Here is an 18,418-nt window from a genome sequence, read left to right as displayed (position 1 = left end):
TATCATTCAAATTTCCATCTCACCGATGTAATCAGCCCACGATTGATGTTTGCGTATCCGTCCAGATTCATCGTCGGGGGATTTTTATCGATGGCCACCAGGAACATTTCCACCTCCTTCTGCGTTGCCTTGTCCACCGCCGTGAGGTTGACGTTGAGCAGCCGTTCTTGGAAATTCAGTCCAACCTTGAAAGATTCCATAAAAAGGTATCATAGACTTATTATCGTCGATCGGTACATATTTGGTGCAACATGCATAGGGGAGGGTAGTCAACAGTTAGGCAAACTTATTTTCATTCAATTATATAGGGCAACATCTTTACATAGATAAGGGCGACGTTATTTACGAACGTTTCTCAACACTGACTTCATAATAGGACGCAATCAATGAAGTACTAAATTGAAAGTAGTGAGCTGAATTTTTGTATGGTGAGATGATAAATGGGGCATGTTCGGTGTAGTACTAGATTTGTAGTAATGAGCTGAATTTTTGCACCATTGCACCAAAATTCAGCTCATTACTACAAATCAAATCTATTACTACACCGAACATGCCCCTTTGATCATCTCACCATACAAAAATTCAACTCACTATTATCAATCTAGTACTTCAGCGGTTGCTTCCTATAAACGCTGCGTACCGAACGGCACACCAAACCTATAGGGCACGTTCGGTGTAGTACTAGATTTGTAGTAATGAGCTGAGTTTTAGTATGGTGAGAAGGTCAATTCTCCGTTTCTGCAATGAAGTGGTTCAAAAAGCGTGGGTATTATGATTTTTTGCCTAATTTGATGCGGTTTGAGCAAAACTTTGGGTAACTGTGTTGTTTACGTTACAAGAAATGGAGACAACAACAACAGGGTTACCCGAAGTTTTGCTCAAAAATCATCAAATAGGATACAATAGGTGAAGTACTAGAATTGAAGTAATGAGCTGAATTTTTGTATGGTGAGAAGGTCAGTTCTCCGTTTCTGCAATGAAATGGTTCAAAAAGGGTGGGTATTATGATTCTTTGCCTAATTTAATGCTGTTTGAGCAAAACTTTGGGTAACTGTGTTGTATAAGTTGCAAGAAATGGAGGAAATAACAACACGGTTACTCCAAGTTTTGCTCAAACAGCATTAAATTAGGCAAGGAATCATAATACCCACGCTTTTTTAGCCATTTAATTGCAGTAGCGGAGAATTGAGCTTCTCGCCATACAAAAATTCAGCTCATTACTTCAATTCTAGTACTTCACCGATTGTGTCCTATTAAGGCGAAACTGGAAGCTTTTTGGTTTTTGATTTTTTATTAAATAACGAAGCAATATTTTCAAAATCGGTTTTCGTGCACATGTAGAGTATGGATCAAGGTATCTTCTGATTTTTTTTTTTGTAGGGGAAAATGTTTTTAGTTTTTGCAGAAACCATTTTTGAACAAAATTTCACAAAAAAATGGTTTCTGCAAAAATGGAAAACATTTTCCACCTCAAAAAAATTCAGAAGATACCTTGATCCATACTCTACATGTGTACGAAAACCGATTTTAAAAATATTGCTTCGTTATTTAACCCTTTCCTTCCCACGACTTTGAACGACTATATCTATGCCAAAAAGCGTTTCCTAAAAAAGTGGTAGAACAAAAGTTAATGCAAATTGGCTAAATTTTTCGAAATCAATGAAAAAAAATTTGGTTGTAAATCAATAGGTTTTTGATTGTTTATCAATAGTTCAACTATTGAAACAAGTAGTTAGTAGTTGGGTTAACCTTATGAGGTTATAACCATATTCTAAAAATTATTGCATCATATTCATCTAATTCCGTTTGTCCGGAGTTCGTCGAAAATCGATGGTGCTCTAGAGCAACCATGGGAAGTAGAGGGTTAATAAAAAAATCAAAAACCGAAGAAAATTTCTTCGGTTACTTGCTTAAGGCGAAACTGGAAGCTTTTTCTCATTTAATGAGAAAATGCTTCCAGTTTCGCCTTAAGCAAGTAATCATAATACCCACGCTTTTAAATCCATTTCATTGCAGAAACGGAGAATTGGCCTTCGCACCATACAAAAATTCAGCTCATTACTTCGATTCTGGTACTTCACCGATGCACAGATTTGAAAATACCTGGCAACAATTTCCAAATCATAGTAGTCTGCTAGTTTTAGCCTATATGAATGTATTTGAACATGATTTGGCGCTCAATTTCATTTTAAAGGCATTTTCATTTTTTGTCGATTTCTTCGAGCAAAATCCGAACAAAATGGATGATTTTCATACAATTTTACTATACACATATCGTCATGGCGCTATTGTTTTGGCAGCTCTTGGCAGTTGCATTTTTCTTTAACCGATTCTGCATATATAGGGTGGGGCGGGGCAAGATGGGTCGCATAAGGATGGATCACCATAACTTTGTAAATACAAATCGTATTGGTTAAACGAGCAGTTTTGAAAAGTGATCGATATTGCACCGTGAAAAAAGTGCGGGGCAAGATGGGTCACCTTTTAAGTAATTCACATTTTCTCAACGAAAAACGTCAAAATATCAGATTTGTTCCGCATATACGCTCCATATCCATACTGAGTAAACAAGAGCTACTAGTAAATATTTTATAGATTTATTTGGAATATAAAAAACTTTACGATTTGAGTGGTCCTAAGGCGACTTGAAAATCGATGTTTTCACTAAAAAATTATCATAATTTTTGAGTGTTCATTCCGCTTGATTGAAATTATTTATGAGATAGTTTGTAATAAAAAATAAATAACTTTGAATGCTCCAAAAATACGCTTAAAATTGAAGGTGACCCATCTTGCCCCGCGGCCGTTTATATGGAGATTATATGGAATGTATCGCATAAGAAAAATGGCTAAAAACCATTTTATTTTTTATTTCTAATGAGAGTGATAAATTTTTCAATCAATGTCCCAAACTTTTGTATATTCATGCTGGTCATCTAACAAAATTATTAATATAAACAAAACATGAGTATTGCGCCCAAAAATGGCACTGGCCCATCTTGCCCCGCGACCCATCTTGCCCCGTCCCACCCTAAACGAGTATTTGAACGGAATCTCCCCGCGGGGAGTAGCGGCGAGCTATTTATAAGACACTTTGAAGTCGAACTATAAGAATTTTCAATGGGGCACCCATTGGCGTATCTAGGATTTTTTCCTAGGGGGTGCCTTGGGGGTGCCAGATTGTTTTGCTTTTTTTTTGTGAAAGGAAACTCAAGGATCGGTATATTCGCCTCACTCCATTCATATTCACTCCTCTTTGCTGAAGCGAATCGAGAAAGATGCAACAAACGGATAGTCGTGATCAAACATGCAACCCCATCACCAGTGGGAAGCGATGCGCAAATTGTTTGGCATGGATATTCGCTGCCGTTCGTCGCAGTTTGGATCGCACGCGAATGAATGAATGGCGAATGGTGAAGAATGCTGGTGAGCGATCGAAGCGACTATTAAATATCATAACTAGAAGAGAATTTTTGCATGTAATGCATACATTTTTAGTGTATTGTTGCTGATATAATAGATTAGCAAAGAAATTAATAAACATATTTTGGAAACATCAAAAATTCGTATGCACAATATCACTCACGAATCGCATCACCGCTCGATCGCTTGCGATGCGAATGTGGACGAATCTCTCTAAAATAAAAGCTCTCATTTTTGAGTAGCGCCCATGCCGCACAGGGACTGTGTTGGAAACACACATTTTTTAAAATTGCTCGCACGCTCACATTTTTGCAAAATATCAATATTTTTCGGTATTTGAAGGTGGTTTATAAACCCAGTGAGGTTGCCATGTCGAAATTATTGCAAAATACATGCTCATATGAGCGTATGAGCAATTCAGGGGGAGCGACACTAGTTTTGCCAAGCCAAAAAACCTAAAAAAAAGCTGAGAAAAGCTCAAAAAAGTCGCTAAAATCCGCAAAAGCTTTGCGGGTTTTACCGAGTTTTCTCGACTTTTTTTCGGCTTTTTTGGGGTTTCTGGGCTTGGCTAAACTAGTGTCGCTCCCCCCGGAGCAATTTTTAAAAAATGTGTGTTTCGAACACAGTCATGTGCGGCATGGATGTTTACTAAAAATGTGCAGGCCGAACACATTTTTGAGCGGAGCCGTTTTTGCGTGATGAGTAATTTCCAAGTGTGGCTTCGCACCGTTCGCCGGAGTTTGCTGTCGTCGCTGACAAGCAAGCACACAAACTAAAGCGACAACCGTTCGCTGCTGACTGTCTTCGCATGTGGAAGAAGATGAAAAGTGGAAATCAGGAACCCTGAAGGAAACACCGATTCACCCTCAATTTTTTTTTTCATGAAATAATGATATACTCCGTCGCGGGAAAAAATAGCCCGCAAATTTAAACGCGCTCTATCTTAAAGAACAGCTTTTTTGAAAATCCGAAACGTTGTACAGATTTAACACTTTTCCCGCCATGTGAGGTTTGAAAACTTGATAACTTAATTGCATAAAATACATGGAATTTGCATTTTCAGTTTGAACGGGCTTCGTGGCCGTGCGGTTAGCGGCGGCAGTCGTCTAGGCGTATCGTAAGCCTCGGAGTGTGGGTTCGATTCCCGCTCCAGTTGGTGGAAACTTTTCGTCAAACGAAAAATCCATCACTGGGCCACTGGGTGTTCTGTGTTGTCCGCTGTCTTGTGTAAGTAATGTGTTCAGTAGTATGGGACACGCTTGTATGGAAAAAATAAATCTTCGCTCCAGTCGACTTTTTAGATCCCATTTAGGTCCCATATGAACTGTGCAAAATTTCAGCGCAATCGGTGAAACTATAATTTAGCGCAAGCGGTTCAAAGTTTATATAGGATTTACTATGGGAAAAGTTACACTTTCAAACAAAAAATCCCAGAGGTCGCCCCTTGTCTCCTTAATTCAAATCGATCAATGCATCTTGTAGAAAAATCATTTATGAAACTTTCCTTCGAAGACCGCAAAACAATTGGATGCTTGTGAAAAAAGTTATTGATTTATTACTGATTAGTGATCCGACGAACGGCTTTTTGTTTTGTTTTATCAGCAGCACTGTAGCTGCTGCCTTGGCTGCTGCTGTTTCTGGGGGTGGTGATGCCACCCGCCACCCCATGCACCAACGGCAGCAGCAGTGCTGCTGATAAAACAGAACAAAAAGCCGTTCGTCGGATCACTAATCGGTAATAAATCAATAACTTTTTTCACAAGCATCCAATTGTTTTGCGGTTTTCCAAGGAAAGTTTCATAAATGATTTTTCTACAAGATGCATTGATCGATTTGAATTAAGGAGACAAGGGGCGACCTCTGGGATTTTTTGTTTGAAAGTGTAACTTTTCCCATAGTAAATCCTATGTAAACTTTGAACCGCTTGCGCTAAATTATAGTTTCACCGATTGCGCTGAAATTTTGCACAGTTCATATGAGACCTAAATGGAATCGAAAAAGTCAACTGGAGCGAGAATTTGATGTTTGTCCCATACTAGTGTTCAGTCTGTGCAGCCTCTGGCTGGCAAAGTCTACGCTCCTTACAAATTTCAAAATTTTTGTATGGATGAAAGTCCACGAGGGGGGAGGGCGGTCTGAGATGGCCAAAATTTGGTCTACGTGGTTTATGAACAGTCCCTTATCAATCCAGTTGAAACCCGGAAATTGATGCGAGCAACCTTCGGATTTCTCTTCGAAATTCTGGTGCTCGCACCAAATTCCGATTTCGTCTGAATTGATAATATATCTGTTGAAAGGAATAGGAGAAATCGGTGAAGTACTAGATTTGTAGTAATGAGCTGAATTTTAGTATGGTGAGAAGGTCAATTCTCCGTTTCTGCAATGAAATGGTGCAAAAAGCGTGGGTATTATGATTTCTTGCCTAATTTGATGCTGTTTGAGCAAAACTTTGGATAACTATGTTGTTTATGTTGCAAGAAATGAAGAAAACAACAACACTGTTGCCCAAAGTTTTGCTCAAACAGAATCAAATTAGGCATGGAATCATAATACCTACGCTTTTTGCACCATTTCATTGCAGAAACGGAGAACTGACCTTCTCACCATACTAAAATTCAGCTCATTACTACAAATCTAGTACTACACTGAACGTGCCCCATTGTGTATAAAGCTCAAAATTTGGCTTACGTAAAACAACATTGCAGTTATCAGTCACAATTTCAGCTTCATAAATTTGGATAATCGAGTCTGATTTGTACTTTTAATACAAGAAATCTGTGTTTTCGGCAAAACATTCTTTCGGTTATACAGAGAATATTCCCGGCAATTTATTTGGAAATTGTTTTGAAATTTATTTCAATAGGAGGCAATCAGTGAAGTACTAGATTGGAAGTAGTGAGCTGGATTTTTGTATGGTGAGATGATCAATTCTCCATTTCTGCAATGAAGTGGTGCAAACAGCGTGGGTTATATGATTTCTTGCCTAATTTGATGCTGGTTGAGCAAAAGTTTGGGTATCTTTGTTGTTATATTATTTATTCTTGCAACTTCAACAACTCAGTTACCCAAACTTTTGCTCAAACAGCATCAAATTAGGCAAGAAATCATATAACCCACGCTGTTTGCACCATTTCATTGCAGAAATGGAGAATCGATCATCTCACCATACAAAAATCCAGCTCACTACTTTCAATCTAGTACTTCACTGATTGCCTCCTATTAAGTCTTCTTTTGCAAATCTCTCAGCAATTCCTTTCGATTTGGCAAATATCTTCGGTAATATATTTGAAACCCCTTCGGCAATTTCTTTAAGAATTTATTTAATAATACGTTTGGAATTTGATACTAAACACCTTTCACGCATCCTTTGAAAATTTCATCGGCAATTACTTTGAATATTTCTTTGGCAATTCCATTAGGAGTTTATTTGGCTTTTTATTTCATGGGAAAATCCTTTGAAATGTTTTCTCGGGAATACCTTTGCCATTTTTTAGGAGTCTTTTAAGCATTGTTTTGTTAATGTCAGCAATTCTATTGATATTTGCATTTCAAAATTCTCCAATTACTCGTCAGGCGATTCTTTTGGGAATTGTTTTAGTAAAGTCTTAAATATTTCATTCGACAATGACTCTGGGAACTTCCTCACATTTTTTTTTTTTGAAATGTCTTTGGCAATTCATTCTTCTTTTTTTTGGGATTTTCGTCGATTTTTTGGACTTATCTATGCTATTCGGTTTTCCTTCGCGAATTCCTTCGAAAACTTATTTGGAAATTCTTTTATAATCTGCTTCTATAAATTTAATGAAAATTATTTAGAGAATTTCTTCTAGATTTCTTCAGTAATTATGTAAGAAATTCCTGCTGCAATTCTGATTGGAATAACTTTCGGCAATTCCGATGTTCCGAAATTTATTAAGGAATTTCATTAGCAATTCCATGGAGATTTTGGAAACTTCGATTATTACCTTGGGAACTTCTTCGGTAATTCCTTTGGAGTTTTTTTCGGCAAAATTCTTAAATGTTTCCTTCGAGAATTTATTTGAAAAAAATCTTTGGTAGTTCTTTAAAAATTATGTCACGGTGATACTACGGCCACAGACTTAAAAGAAATTCCTGAAAATTTTTGCCCGGTGTCTTTTCCATGAGCACACTGCTTATCAGAACGGTTTTCTGAGCGTGTGTTGGTAGAACCGCGCGCGACACTGCGGTCATGATGAATTTCGATTTGACGTTTATCTAACACGCACACTACTAAACAAAGCGTCTGTAATTTTCGTTTGCATCATTCAGCAACGTGTACAAACGTCAAAGCGATCGAACACTAGCGCATCTGGTGGAAGGATCGCGCAAATCAAATGAAATTTGAATTGATCGTTAAATGAATGTGGTAAGTCGTTTTGAAGAGTGTTACGTCTGTTTGTCTGTGCTACGGCAATTACCCTTGGAATTCTTTCTAAATATTATTCAGAAAATCCTTCGATGATTATGGAAAATTCTTTGAGAATTTGTTAGAAATTTGTTTTGTGAATGTTTGTGGTAATTTTGGCAATTTATTTTGAGATTCGATTTGACCAATTTCTTTAAGAAGCAATAATATTTTCTTCAGGAATTCCACTGGTAATTCTTACATGAATTCATTTGGCAACTGCTTTGAAAGTTCTAAGGTAAATTTATTGGATAATTATCGGACAATTTCTTTGGAAATGTGTAAGGAACTTCATGGATTTTTTTTTTTCGAGAAAAGCCCAGTTTAGAATTTCTGAATTTCCAATTCAGCCATTTTCGTAAGCAATAAATATAAATACAATTAAATCATAAAGAATTACAAAAGTAATCACAATAAAATTGTCAGGGAAATTTGCAAAATAACTGAAAAAGAAATTGCTGGTATAATTTCAAAGGAATAGCCATTGAAATTATAGAAAAGAATCCAAAGAAATTGCTGATTAAATTCCAATGAAACTACCACAAATAAAAAAAAAACAAGCCGAAGAAACCCTCAAAGAAATGGCCATACTGCGGTCTAGCGAATACGAAGTCGTGGGTACGAATCCCTCCAGAACGCGATATTTTTTAATTCATCTATCATTTGGTCAATTGGCAACATTCTGTGCCTTCTAATAAATTACAAGTTTTTTTTATACATTCCTGTAGGATTTCACTAGAGATTTCTTCAGTAATACCTCCTAGCATTTCTCTGGAAATTCCTACTATTCCCGAAACTCGTTTAGAGATTCCTGTAGAAATTTCTATTGGGATCCTTCAGCTGGAATTCCTTAAAAAAGGCCAAGAGGAGTTCCGGGAGTAATACCATGATTAATGCCTAGAAGAATCCCAGCAAGAATAGCAGGAAAAAACCCTTGAGGTATTCCTGCAGTTATCATAGTAAGAATTTCAGGAGTAGACCCTGGAGGTATTTCTGATACATTAGAAGCACCAGAAATCGCTGATGGAATCCCAGGAGGAGTTCCTGGATGAAAGCCAATAGGAGTTCCTAGAAGAATCCAATGATAAATATTTGGAGAAATACCATAATCCTTCAGGATTTCCAGGAGGATACACCGACGGCAAGATTCCTAGGAAGATTGCCCTGAATAATTCCAGCAAGTTTTTGAAGGAATCCCTGGAGAAATTCTTAGAAGAATCTCTAGAAGAATTCTGGGAGGTATTACAGGAATTGCTGGAAGAACCACAGCAGGAATAGCTTGAGAAATCCAGTTGAAATTCCTGGAGAAAGACCAAGAGGAGTTCGCGGAGGAATCCCATGAGAAATTTATAAAGGAATCCTTGAATAAAATATCTTGGATTAAAATTCCTGGAGAAACCACCGGAGAGCTTCTGAAGAAATCACAGGAAAAATATCAGGGGGTATTATTAGAAGGATTTTGGGATCATATATCATTGTAGAAATCTCAGCAGAAATCCTAGGAGGAATTGCTGGGTGAAACTATACAGGAATTTCTAGAGAAACTCCATCAGGAATGCCCGGGGGAATCCAAAGAAAAAATCCTTGGAATACCTAGAGAAGTTCATGCAAAAACCGGTAGAGGTGTTATGGAAGCATTAGTGAAGGCCCTGAAGGAATCGCATGAGGAGTTTCTGACGGAACCTCAGGAAGATTTCCCGGAAGACTTCCACCCACAATGGTAGAATAAATTCGTATAGGAATCACTGGAAGAACTTCTGTACATATCATAGTAAGAATTTCTAAAGGAATTGCTGGAAGAACCGCAGGAGAAGGTGTTTGAAGTATTCTTGGAGGAAGGCCAAAAGGAGTGTCTGCAAAAATTCCATGAGGAATTTCTGGAGGAATCTTTGGATGAAATCCCTACAAGATAATTTCTGGATAAGTCTTTGGAGAAATCCGTAGGAGAACAATCAAAGGAATTTCTGCAAAAATTCCAGGATGTTTTCCTGGAAAGATCCCAGTAAAAAGCCAGGAGAAAGCTCTAGAAGAATCTGAAGCATAATTTTTGAAGTACTACAGTTTGAATTGCTAGAGTACGAATAACGGGATTAAACCACAGGAATTGCTTGGGGATTCCCAGCTGGAATATCTAGAGGAATTCCTACAATCATAGAAGTAATTTCTAGAGAAATCCTAGAATAAGGAATGCAGGGGATATCCTAAGAGTAGTTCCTCTAACAAATGCCTGGAAGAATACGTACAGTTCTCCTTGAAAGAATCGGTAGAAGTATACTGGAGGAATCCCTGATGGAATCGCAGTAAGATTTCCCGAAAGTATTGCAGCAAGTAAGTATGCCAGGAGAAACCCCTAGAAGTATTTCTGAAGGAGTTCTAAGTAATTCTACTTGAACACGCAGAAAAATCTACGGTAAAAATAATCATATTCGACGTAAAGTCGAAAAGAATTTGACATTGTTTTGGTCGCTATAAGAATGCATTCTTCAATCGGAAATCTCATTGAAATAACAATAGTTTCAGGCTTTCGAGGTATGCTGTCAAGCTTGACATCTACAATTTTATGGTAGTTTCATAGATAGGAAATGTCATGGAGACACGTTTAAACATATTTAGCAAATATGTGGTTTAATTTAAGGTTGATTGCCACGTTTGACGCTAGATGGTGCTGTAAGCTGTTCGCCAATTCAATGTATGGGGAACGCGAAAGTGAATCATATGCCCAGGCTGCACTACCAGCTAAGCACACAACTCTTAGCTGGCGCTCTTTGTCATCGCTTGACCCGTGGAAGCATGAGGTAGGAACTTGTGAGGATCAGAGCTATGTTGGACACTGGTATCACTGGTATAGTCGTGGTTCAACAGTGGTGGCGCCGATTTTCGCTTGTGTTCTGTCTAGGTAAATAGTTTGTTAAGGCGATGCGGGTAGGTCTGTATGTACTTCGTACGTGCAGTGCGTACCGCTTCAGCATTGTGGTTACTTGGGTAGTGTAGGATAATTGGGTTTGGGACTGAGGGGGTCGTCATTGATTCTGCCGACACCATTGAGTGCTCATTATTGGTGGTTGTGTTGGTGATGATTTATTCAGCTTTATAATCTCATTTATACCACGCACAAACTATGAGAAGAGGGACTACTTTGTAATGCAAGAGAGGGATTTAAACTCTGCGTTACGGGTTGGGTGAGGTCATGCAGATAGAAGCAACCCAGGTGACCGTGCGGCTCGGGTCGTGATGGATGCAAGAGTGCACACGGAGAAATCAAACTACCTAATTTTTGGGTCGATTTTACTCAAAGCTGAGTATATCGAATAAACTATTTACCCAAAATTAGGTTGTTTTCCCTCTTTCCTCCACCGATGTTGTCAAAAACAAACAGAGATGCGTCTACCCAATGGGGGTCCTTGAGCCCATCAATAAGCCAATTTTGAGTAAATGTAGGTATACTCAAATTTGGGTTGAATAAGGGGGGGGGGGTCTTGGGTTGAATTTACCTACTCTTAAGTATATTCTTTTGCTGGAGGTAAAGGCAATTTACCTAGTGTAAGTTTAATCGATTTACTCAAAATTGGCTTATTGGGCGGAGCTATGAGATTGCGTCAAAAGAACTCAATTTTGGGTAGTTTGGCGGTTCCGTGCAGTGTGTGTGGGGTGCGCTATCCTGTGGGTGCAGTTGAGTTCGGGTTGGAGTGGAAAGAGACCCTTCTTCGAGTGGAAAGAGATCGTTTTCGGTTGTACGGGCGGGGTATGTAGTGTTTGTCTTATTTGTGACGTGTTGTGCGTGATTTGCGGCCCGAGGGCCGATTCAAATATGACGTCCATCATTTTTCTGGAATTTCAGACCCCCCTCCCCCCTCTGTCACGCTATTTTGTATACCTTATACATGGAGTGTCACACTTTCTCAGACTCCCCCTCCCCCCTAAATGATGGACGTCATATTTGAATGACCCCCGAGCTGCGTGGTTACTTGGGAAGTATTGTGCTCTGGAATCTAGATTTTGGTTTTAAGGACAAGGTATTTGGAGTACATTGCTCAAAATTTCTAGAGCACCGTTTTTTAGAACCGTTGAACGGATTTGGATTAACCCTTCAGCGCGCGCGCTGTTGTAAAAAGTACAACACTGCCAAAAAACCTCGCTCGTCGTATGCAGCGCGAGCGCGGTGCAGTTTTGGTTGCTTGATGGCGCGCGTCCTGAAAGGTTAAAATGCATCACGCTGTTGATAACCACTGAACAATTAGCGTGATGCATTTTCATCCAAATCCGGCCAACGGTTCTAAAAAACGGTGCTCTAGAAATTTTGAGCTATGTACTCCAAATACCTTGTCATTAAGGTGAAGCTATGGCTGGGCTGTGCCTCGGATTTGTTGGGCGCAGGTCGGGAGAGCTGGAAGCAGTTTGTGCTGGATGGTTTGCTCGATTGGTTATTCACTGGTGGTGGCCAGTCGATCGACTATTCGCGCAGCCTGTCATTTGGTTTTTGGGGTTTGTGCTCTCGAGGTTCGGGGGGTTGCTTCATTGTATCTTCACTTTAATACCAATATTCCTTGTTTGATTAACTGACTATGTACAGGCGCTTAACTCATTCTATTTCATAGATTGCCAGATTTAAGGGTAATGGTTCAATAGGGTGTCAGCAATCAGAGTGGATTAGAACGAGTTGGCGCCTACAATACACCAACACTAACACACATACACCAATACTTACACGCACACATGCACCTACAACTAGCTGTAAAAGACCAGTGGACGGGACAATGGTGCCTACCCAACAGTTGTAGGTGGGGTGTTTGGCTTAGGTACATGACTTGGTCCGGCAAGCCCATAAACATCAATTGGTAGACGTATTGCCTAGTGAAAAGACAACGCAGATGGGCGAAAGCCAGGGGATGTGTTGATAATAGCAGAATAGCAGAATAGCATAGATATCTTTTTACACAAATACAAAAAAATAGATATCTTTCGAAGAGTACTTAGGATTTATACAACTAAACCTTTTGAGATTTTTGACCAAGTGTATCATAATAAATATCTCAGCCGTCTGTCAACCGATTTGGGTTCTCTAAGCACCAAATGAAAGCTACAATATCCTTGTAAAGGCCCTGAAATTTTATTTCGATTCAACATTTGATTACTGAGATATCTTTCGAAGAATATTTCAATAAATTCTTTTTTTTTATTATTATATTCACTTGTTATCTTGCATAAGTTTTTGACCAGTCTATGGGAAATTATTTTGTAATAAATAATGATGACCTAATACAAAATGTATACTAGCAGGTTATTGTTTTCAACAAAATTATAAATAATAAATCACAAATACACAGGAATTCTATGAAAACTAACAATATGTTAAATGAAAGCTTTAAATTTATATATTGTGGCAAAAATGAAAGAACCGGACAGCCATAATAAATAGCTAATGCCAAAACTGATTAACTTAGTAGATATATCATTTTTGTCCTTTCTACACCATAACCATGAATACCAAGTACTTTGGAGCTAATTTAATCGACTGATTAAGAGATGTTAGACAAAGTGTATCTCGCTGATTTTCTAACCCATTTGTTAATAATCGATTCAAGATCTTTTGGCAGTTAACAAAAGATACAATATTCCAGAATATGTAAGCAATTTTTAAAAAAATTCACACAAGATTCTAGAAGGTGTCTGGCATTTCTGGTAGTTTAGTCCATGTTTCATGATGCTATTTGGAAACCAATCCACTAGACACCAAATCCATAATATTTTCTAGAACTTTTGGTCAATCACACAAAATAAATATGTTAAATACAAATAATACAACAATAATTTTAATAAGTGTAAGAAGGGTTCTGTTCACCATAAGTGGATTGAATCGGGTTTTTAATTAATAATTGAAACAAACTCACTTTGACAGTTAAACGTTAACAAGATCCAGCTCGCGGGGGAATCAACGTTAGTGTGCTCACCAATTAAAATAAATCTAATTGAATTCATGTCAAATATTTTAATATTCACAATACTTTTTTATCTGAGGGATAGGGCAGCTGAATTAAAGATAGATTCAAATGAACTCTTGTATAATCAATAATAAACATTTTTTTGTTTCTACAATTTCTTTTTTCCATAAAGCTTTATATTGTAAAAACAAACACAAATAAATTTAAATTTAAATGGAAGAAAATTGTAAAAATAACAATATATTACATGATTTCAAAGATATTTGTGTATGTAATATCAACAATCACTATTTTTAGTTCAATGTGAACAATTTTCTGTCCGTGTTTAATAATTAGAAATATGTAGAACACTCTGTCCTGATTAGAGTCGGACTTACTACCCCGAATTTCTTCAGCACTCCAGCTTAACCACAAAACCAATAATGAAGCTATTATATTTACATATTCAATGGGGCACGTTCGGTGTAGTACTAGATTTGTAGTAATGAGCTGAATTTTAATATGGTGAGAAGGTCAATTCTCCGTTTCTGCATTGAAATGGTGCAAAAAGCGTGGATATTATGATTCCTTGCCTAATTTGATGTTGTTTGAGCAAAACTTTGGATAACTATGTTGTTTATGTTGCAAGAAATGGAGAAAACAATAACACTGTTGCCCAAAGTTTTGCTCAAACAGCATCAAATTAGGCAAGAAATCATAATACCCACGCTTTTTGCACCATTTCAATGCAGAAACGGAGAATGGACCTTCTCACCATACTAAATTTCAGCTCATTACTACAAATCTAGTACTTCACCGATCTGTCCTATTATCAGAAAATGTTTATTTAAAAGTTGCAAAATTATTTAATGTTTTTGAGTAAAGAATTTTAGCAAAATTGTCAATAAAACCAAAGAGACGTTTATATATGAGTCAAGTCTTCAAGTTAATTACTAGTCAAAAAAGTTGCAAGCATTTCCAAATTTTTTGTTAAGAAAAATGGGCCAAATAACTTTGCAGAACCTACCTCACTAATTGACTGTGCTCTCCTATACATGCTGGCGTTAATTGAGTTATAAATCCCTTCTAGCAGATCGAAGACGACACGACTTACCCTTCTGGAGGCGTGATGGGCCTCGTTGCAGATGACGAACAGCAGACCCATGCAGTAGAACACAATGACGAATAAACCGACCTCCTTATAGGTCGCCCCGTGCTCGATGATTTCGCTCAGCGCTCCATAGGTGGCGATAATTGTGGTGAAGAAAATCACCAAACAATAGATGCCGTACATGTTCGAGTACGCTTTTCCTTTCGTGATTCATTTCATTGATGATGTTGGGGGATTGATGAGCGACAAGCGCATAAGTAAGTCCAAACGCAAGTTCCATCCGAGCGGCGTTACATGGAATTAAAACAAACAACAAAGATTAAAATCAAGGCCTTTGAAGAAGTAAAATTTTTACGACGCTTTCCGTTTGCGATCGACGAGCGCCGATAAAGGGATTGAGAAGTAACCAACGACGACCTATGGTAACAATGTCGATTTTATTGCTCGGCATTACAAACATGTTTTAGTTATGTTGGCTAAATCAAGCCCCCATAACGAAGGCAGCGTGCATACATAATAATCAGCATTTGTTTTCTTTGCGTTTCACAATTTATGAGTATCCGGATACTAATAAATGGGTTGCATAAAGGTGCAATGAACATTTTAATCTAGAAACTTTTTGTTAGAAATAGTTTATGCCATAAAAATGTTACATTTAGACCATTGCAAGGTTCGAAAACATGCCTCGAAGAATGTATCAAATTGTATAAAGAAACTTCAAACCTAGCTTCAACCATACAAAGTACCAATTATATGCATAAACCAGCATTAACAAATCACTTTAACAATTTATGTAAGGATTTGCTTTGAAATATTGTCTAATATAAGGCCAGAAAATTGTGAATTTCGTCTGAATTCCCGTAAAAAAATCGTTACATTTCTCTCAGGAAGATTAGGAGAAATATCCGCCTAGAATTCGGCTACGAATCGGGCCATTCCTTTGGCAAGTATTTACTAAAAGTACCTGGAAGTTTTCAAGTTCTTACGTTATTTATAACATTACATACCCAATTGCTGCATCATATGGCTAAGATCCACCCATAGATGACGAAATTCTGTTAGCTTGTCCGCAGGTTGATCCATAGACAAGATATTCGAAAGCTCTTTTGAAAATTCTCTGCTTGTTGTCCCAAAGGCGGTGCAGTTCACAAACCTGAAGTGATCGTGGTGGAATAATCGATTGAAAAATACTAATAAAGTCAATACTTACCACAAACTACAAAACCCATTCAGCATTGCCAAGATGTGATAGTACGCAAAGGTGTGCGACAGCTGAAAGTCCGGCTGTAGATAAAACTGGGACGAGATAATCACAAAACTAACAATCCAGGACACCACACACAATGTCCATGTGATCGGATAGAGCTTCGGAAAGACAATCGGCTTTCCGGTTACCATCAGATACTTGTACTGGAAGTCGGTCCACATGTTCTTGAACTTGGCCACTTCGGATCCATTGCGCCACGACGCCATCGGTACAACGAAATGTGGAACCAACAGACTCATGAAGATGATATTGTAGATGACTTCGTCGAAGCGTTTATCGCTGGGTGAAGTGAATCGTTTGATGCGCTCCTTGGCCACCAGCACCACCAGGACAGTCTCGCAAGCGTAGATGAAGTACGCCCAAACGAAGGCTTTAGAGCACCAGGTGAATGTAGTTCGGGGCATGTTAACACCTTGGAAGAAGATGTGTTAGTCGTTGAACTATCCAAGAACCTAATGCTTTGTACTGCAGCATATGAATACTAACCTTTTGGGCTCCTGACGATTGGCATGACGCCCATTATCTGAAACAGGACCAGGAGGCTTTTGGTGGTGTGGTAGAATGAATCGTGCTGGTCCAGGAGGTTCACATCGGCTTGGAATTCCAACTTGCGGATGTACATGTGACTCGGCGATACATCATCTAAGACCAACAAATAACAGAATCGTTGAACATACCGTTAAGGCGAAACTGGAATCATTTCCTCACTTTTTGGTTTTTGATTTTTTATTAAATAACGAAGCAATATTTTCAAAATCGGTTTTCGTGCACATGTAGAGTATGGATCAAGGTATCTTCTGATTTTTTTTTGTAGTGGAAAATGTTTTTTATTTTTACAAAAACAGTGTGGCTTCGTGGCCGTGCGGCTAGTGTCACCAAGCACTTAGTCGCATCGTGCTGAGGAGCGTGGGTTCGATTCCCGCCGCAGCTGTCAGGAAAAGTTTTCGGCTGTGCCACTGGGCGTTGCATGCTAGTCCGTTGTCTAGTGTCGTGCTTCCTTCAAAGAGCAAAGAGATCACTGGAAGCATTGAACGTGTCCGTGTCATTTAAAAACCATTTTTGAACAAAATTTCACAAAAAAATGGTTTCTGCAAAAATGGAAAACATTTTCCACCTCAAAAAAATCAGAAGATACCTTGATCCATACTCTACATGTGCACGAAAACCGATTTTGAAAATATTGCTTCGTTATTTAATAAAAAATCAAAAACCGAAAAAATGAGAAAATGCTTCCAGTTTCGCCTTAAGGACAGAATGTTTAAAATAAAAAAAATGGCCGTTACAATGGGCGACTTTGACACCTACTAACGATTTTGAGTGCACAAATCTCTTCGTAAACAAAACTAGCACATCTTCTTTTTTTAAACTTACTACAAATGCGCAAGAAAAAAATAAAAACTATACTGCTGTTTGAAGCTTATTCCACAGAGAAACAGACGTCACACTCTCATTGCTTCCCATCGATCACCTTTTTAACGGCTGATTCAAATATTCAGTAGTAGGTCGATCTACCAATCGCGGCGCTGGTATCGTTTTTGCTCCTGTTTGACGTTTGCTCACTACCGCCATCTAGTGGCGGCCCGGCCAAACACAGTACGTTTAGCATTGGGCGATTGCGCTTTTGTGACAATGTTTTTTAATGAAATTTGTACTAAGTGTTACGTCTGTTTCTCTGTGCTTATTCCTTGAGATTTGTGCGCCTGAAGTCTGATGCACGGTTGAAGCGGGATTTCAAGACGTTTGATGATGATTGTGTACCCACCATCAGCGCAAGGATTACCTATGGCTGCAGAGAGTCATACCGGAAGGGAATGATCTACCTGATGGTTTGTTGTAGCAGGGTAAACTAAATTTACTGGAGACCTTCGGAAGACAACACGATGATTGTTATCTCGTGACAAAGTCTGGCCACCCCACGAACATTTGTCCAGAAACCAGTTCATTTAGCTTCCTTAGGCTACCCCTCCCAATCAGAGTTGATGTACACGTGCTGTAGTCCCATGTACGGGAGCCACATTACAAGCAAGCTCCCAGGAGCACAGTACATTTTGAGACCGAAAGTTGTGTGCCTCATTTTTCTCAAGATGTGTCTCATGAGCTTCGTCTCATGCGCTGGTTAAATTAGAAAATTTCACGACAAAAACTTCCTAAACGAACGAGTATTGAAACCTTAACCTTTGCATTGAGAGTGCCTAGTCGTATCGCATACACTGATAGACAGCTTGCGGTAATGACGACAACACAAATGTTTTCAAATTTACCATGGCAAAACG

The 18,418-nt window shown here is 38.5% G+C and overlaps 1 protein-coding gene across 1 annotated transcript in view; it reads right to left on the bottom strand.

Moving 5' to 3' along the window:
- Window positions 1-18,418, bottom strand: part of LOC115258621 (gustatory and odorant receptor 22) — a 44,086-nt gene that overhangs the window by 479 nt on the left and 25,189 nt on the right. Inside the window, exons 2-6 of the mRNA XM_029858912.2 lie at window positions 16,632-16,787; window positions 16,089-16,557; window positions 15,886-16,031; window positions 14,882-15,078; window positions 24-185 (exon numbers count right to left, since the gene is read on the bottom strand). Of these exons, the coding sequence (XP_029714772.1) occupies window positions 24-185; window positions 14,882-15,078; window positions 15,886-16,031; window positions 16,089-16,557; window positions 16,632-16,787 (1,130 nt within the window). The remainder of the gene's footprint in view (window positions 1-23; window positions 186-14,881; window positions 15,079-15,885; window positions 16,032-16,088; window positions 16,558-16,631; window positions 16,788-18,418) is intronic.

Source organism: Aedes albopictus, chromosome 2, assembly GCF_035046485.1.
Source record: "Aedes albopictus strain Foshan chromosome 2, AalbF5, whole genome shotgun sequence".
Lineage (NCBI taxonomy): Eukaryota > Metazoa > Arthropoda > Insecta > Diptera > Culicidae > Aedes > Aedes albopictus.
This window is presented reverse-complemented; position numbering and strand designations above follow the sequence as displayed.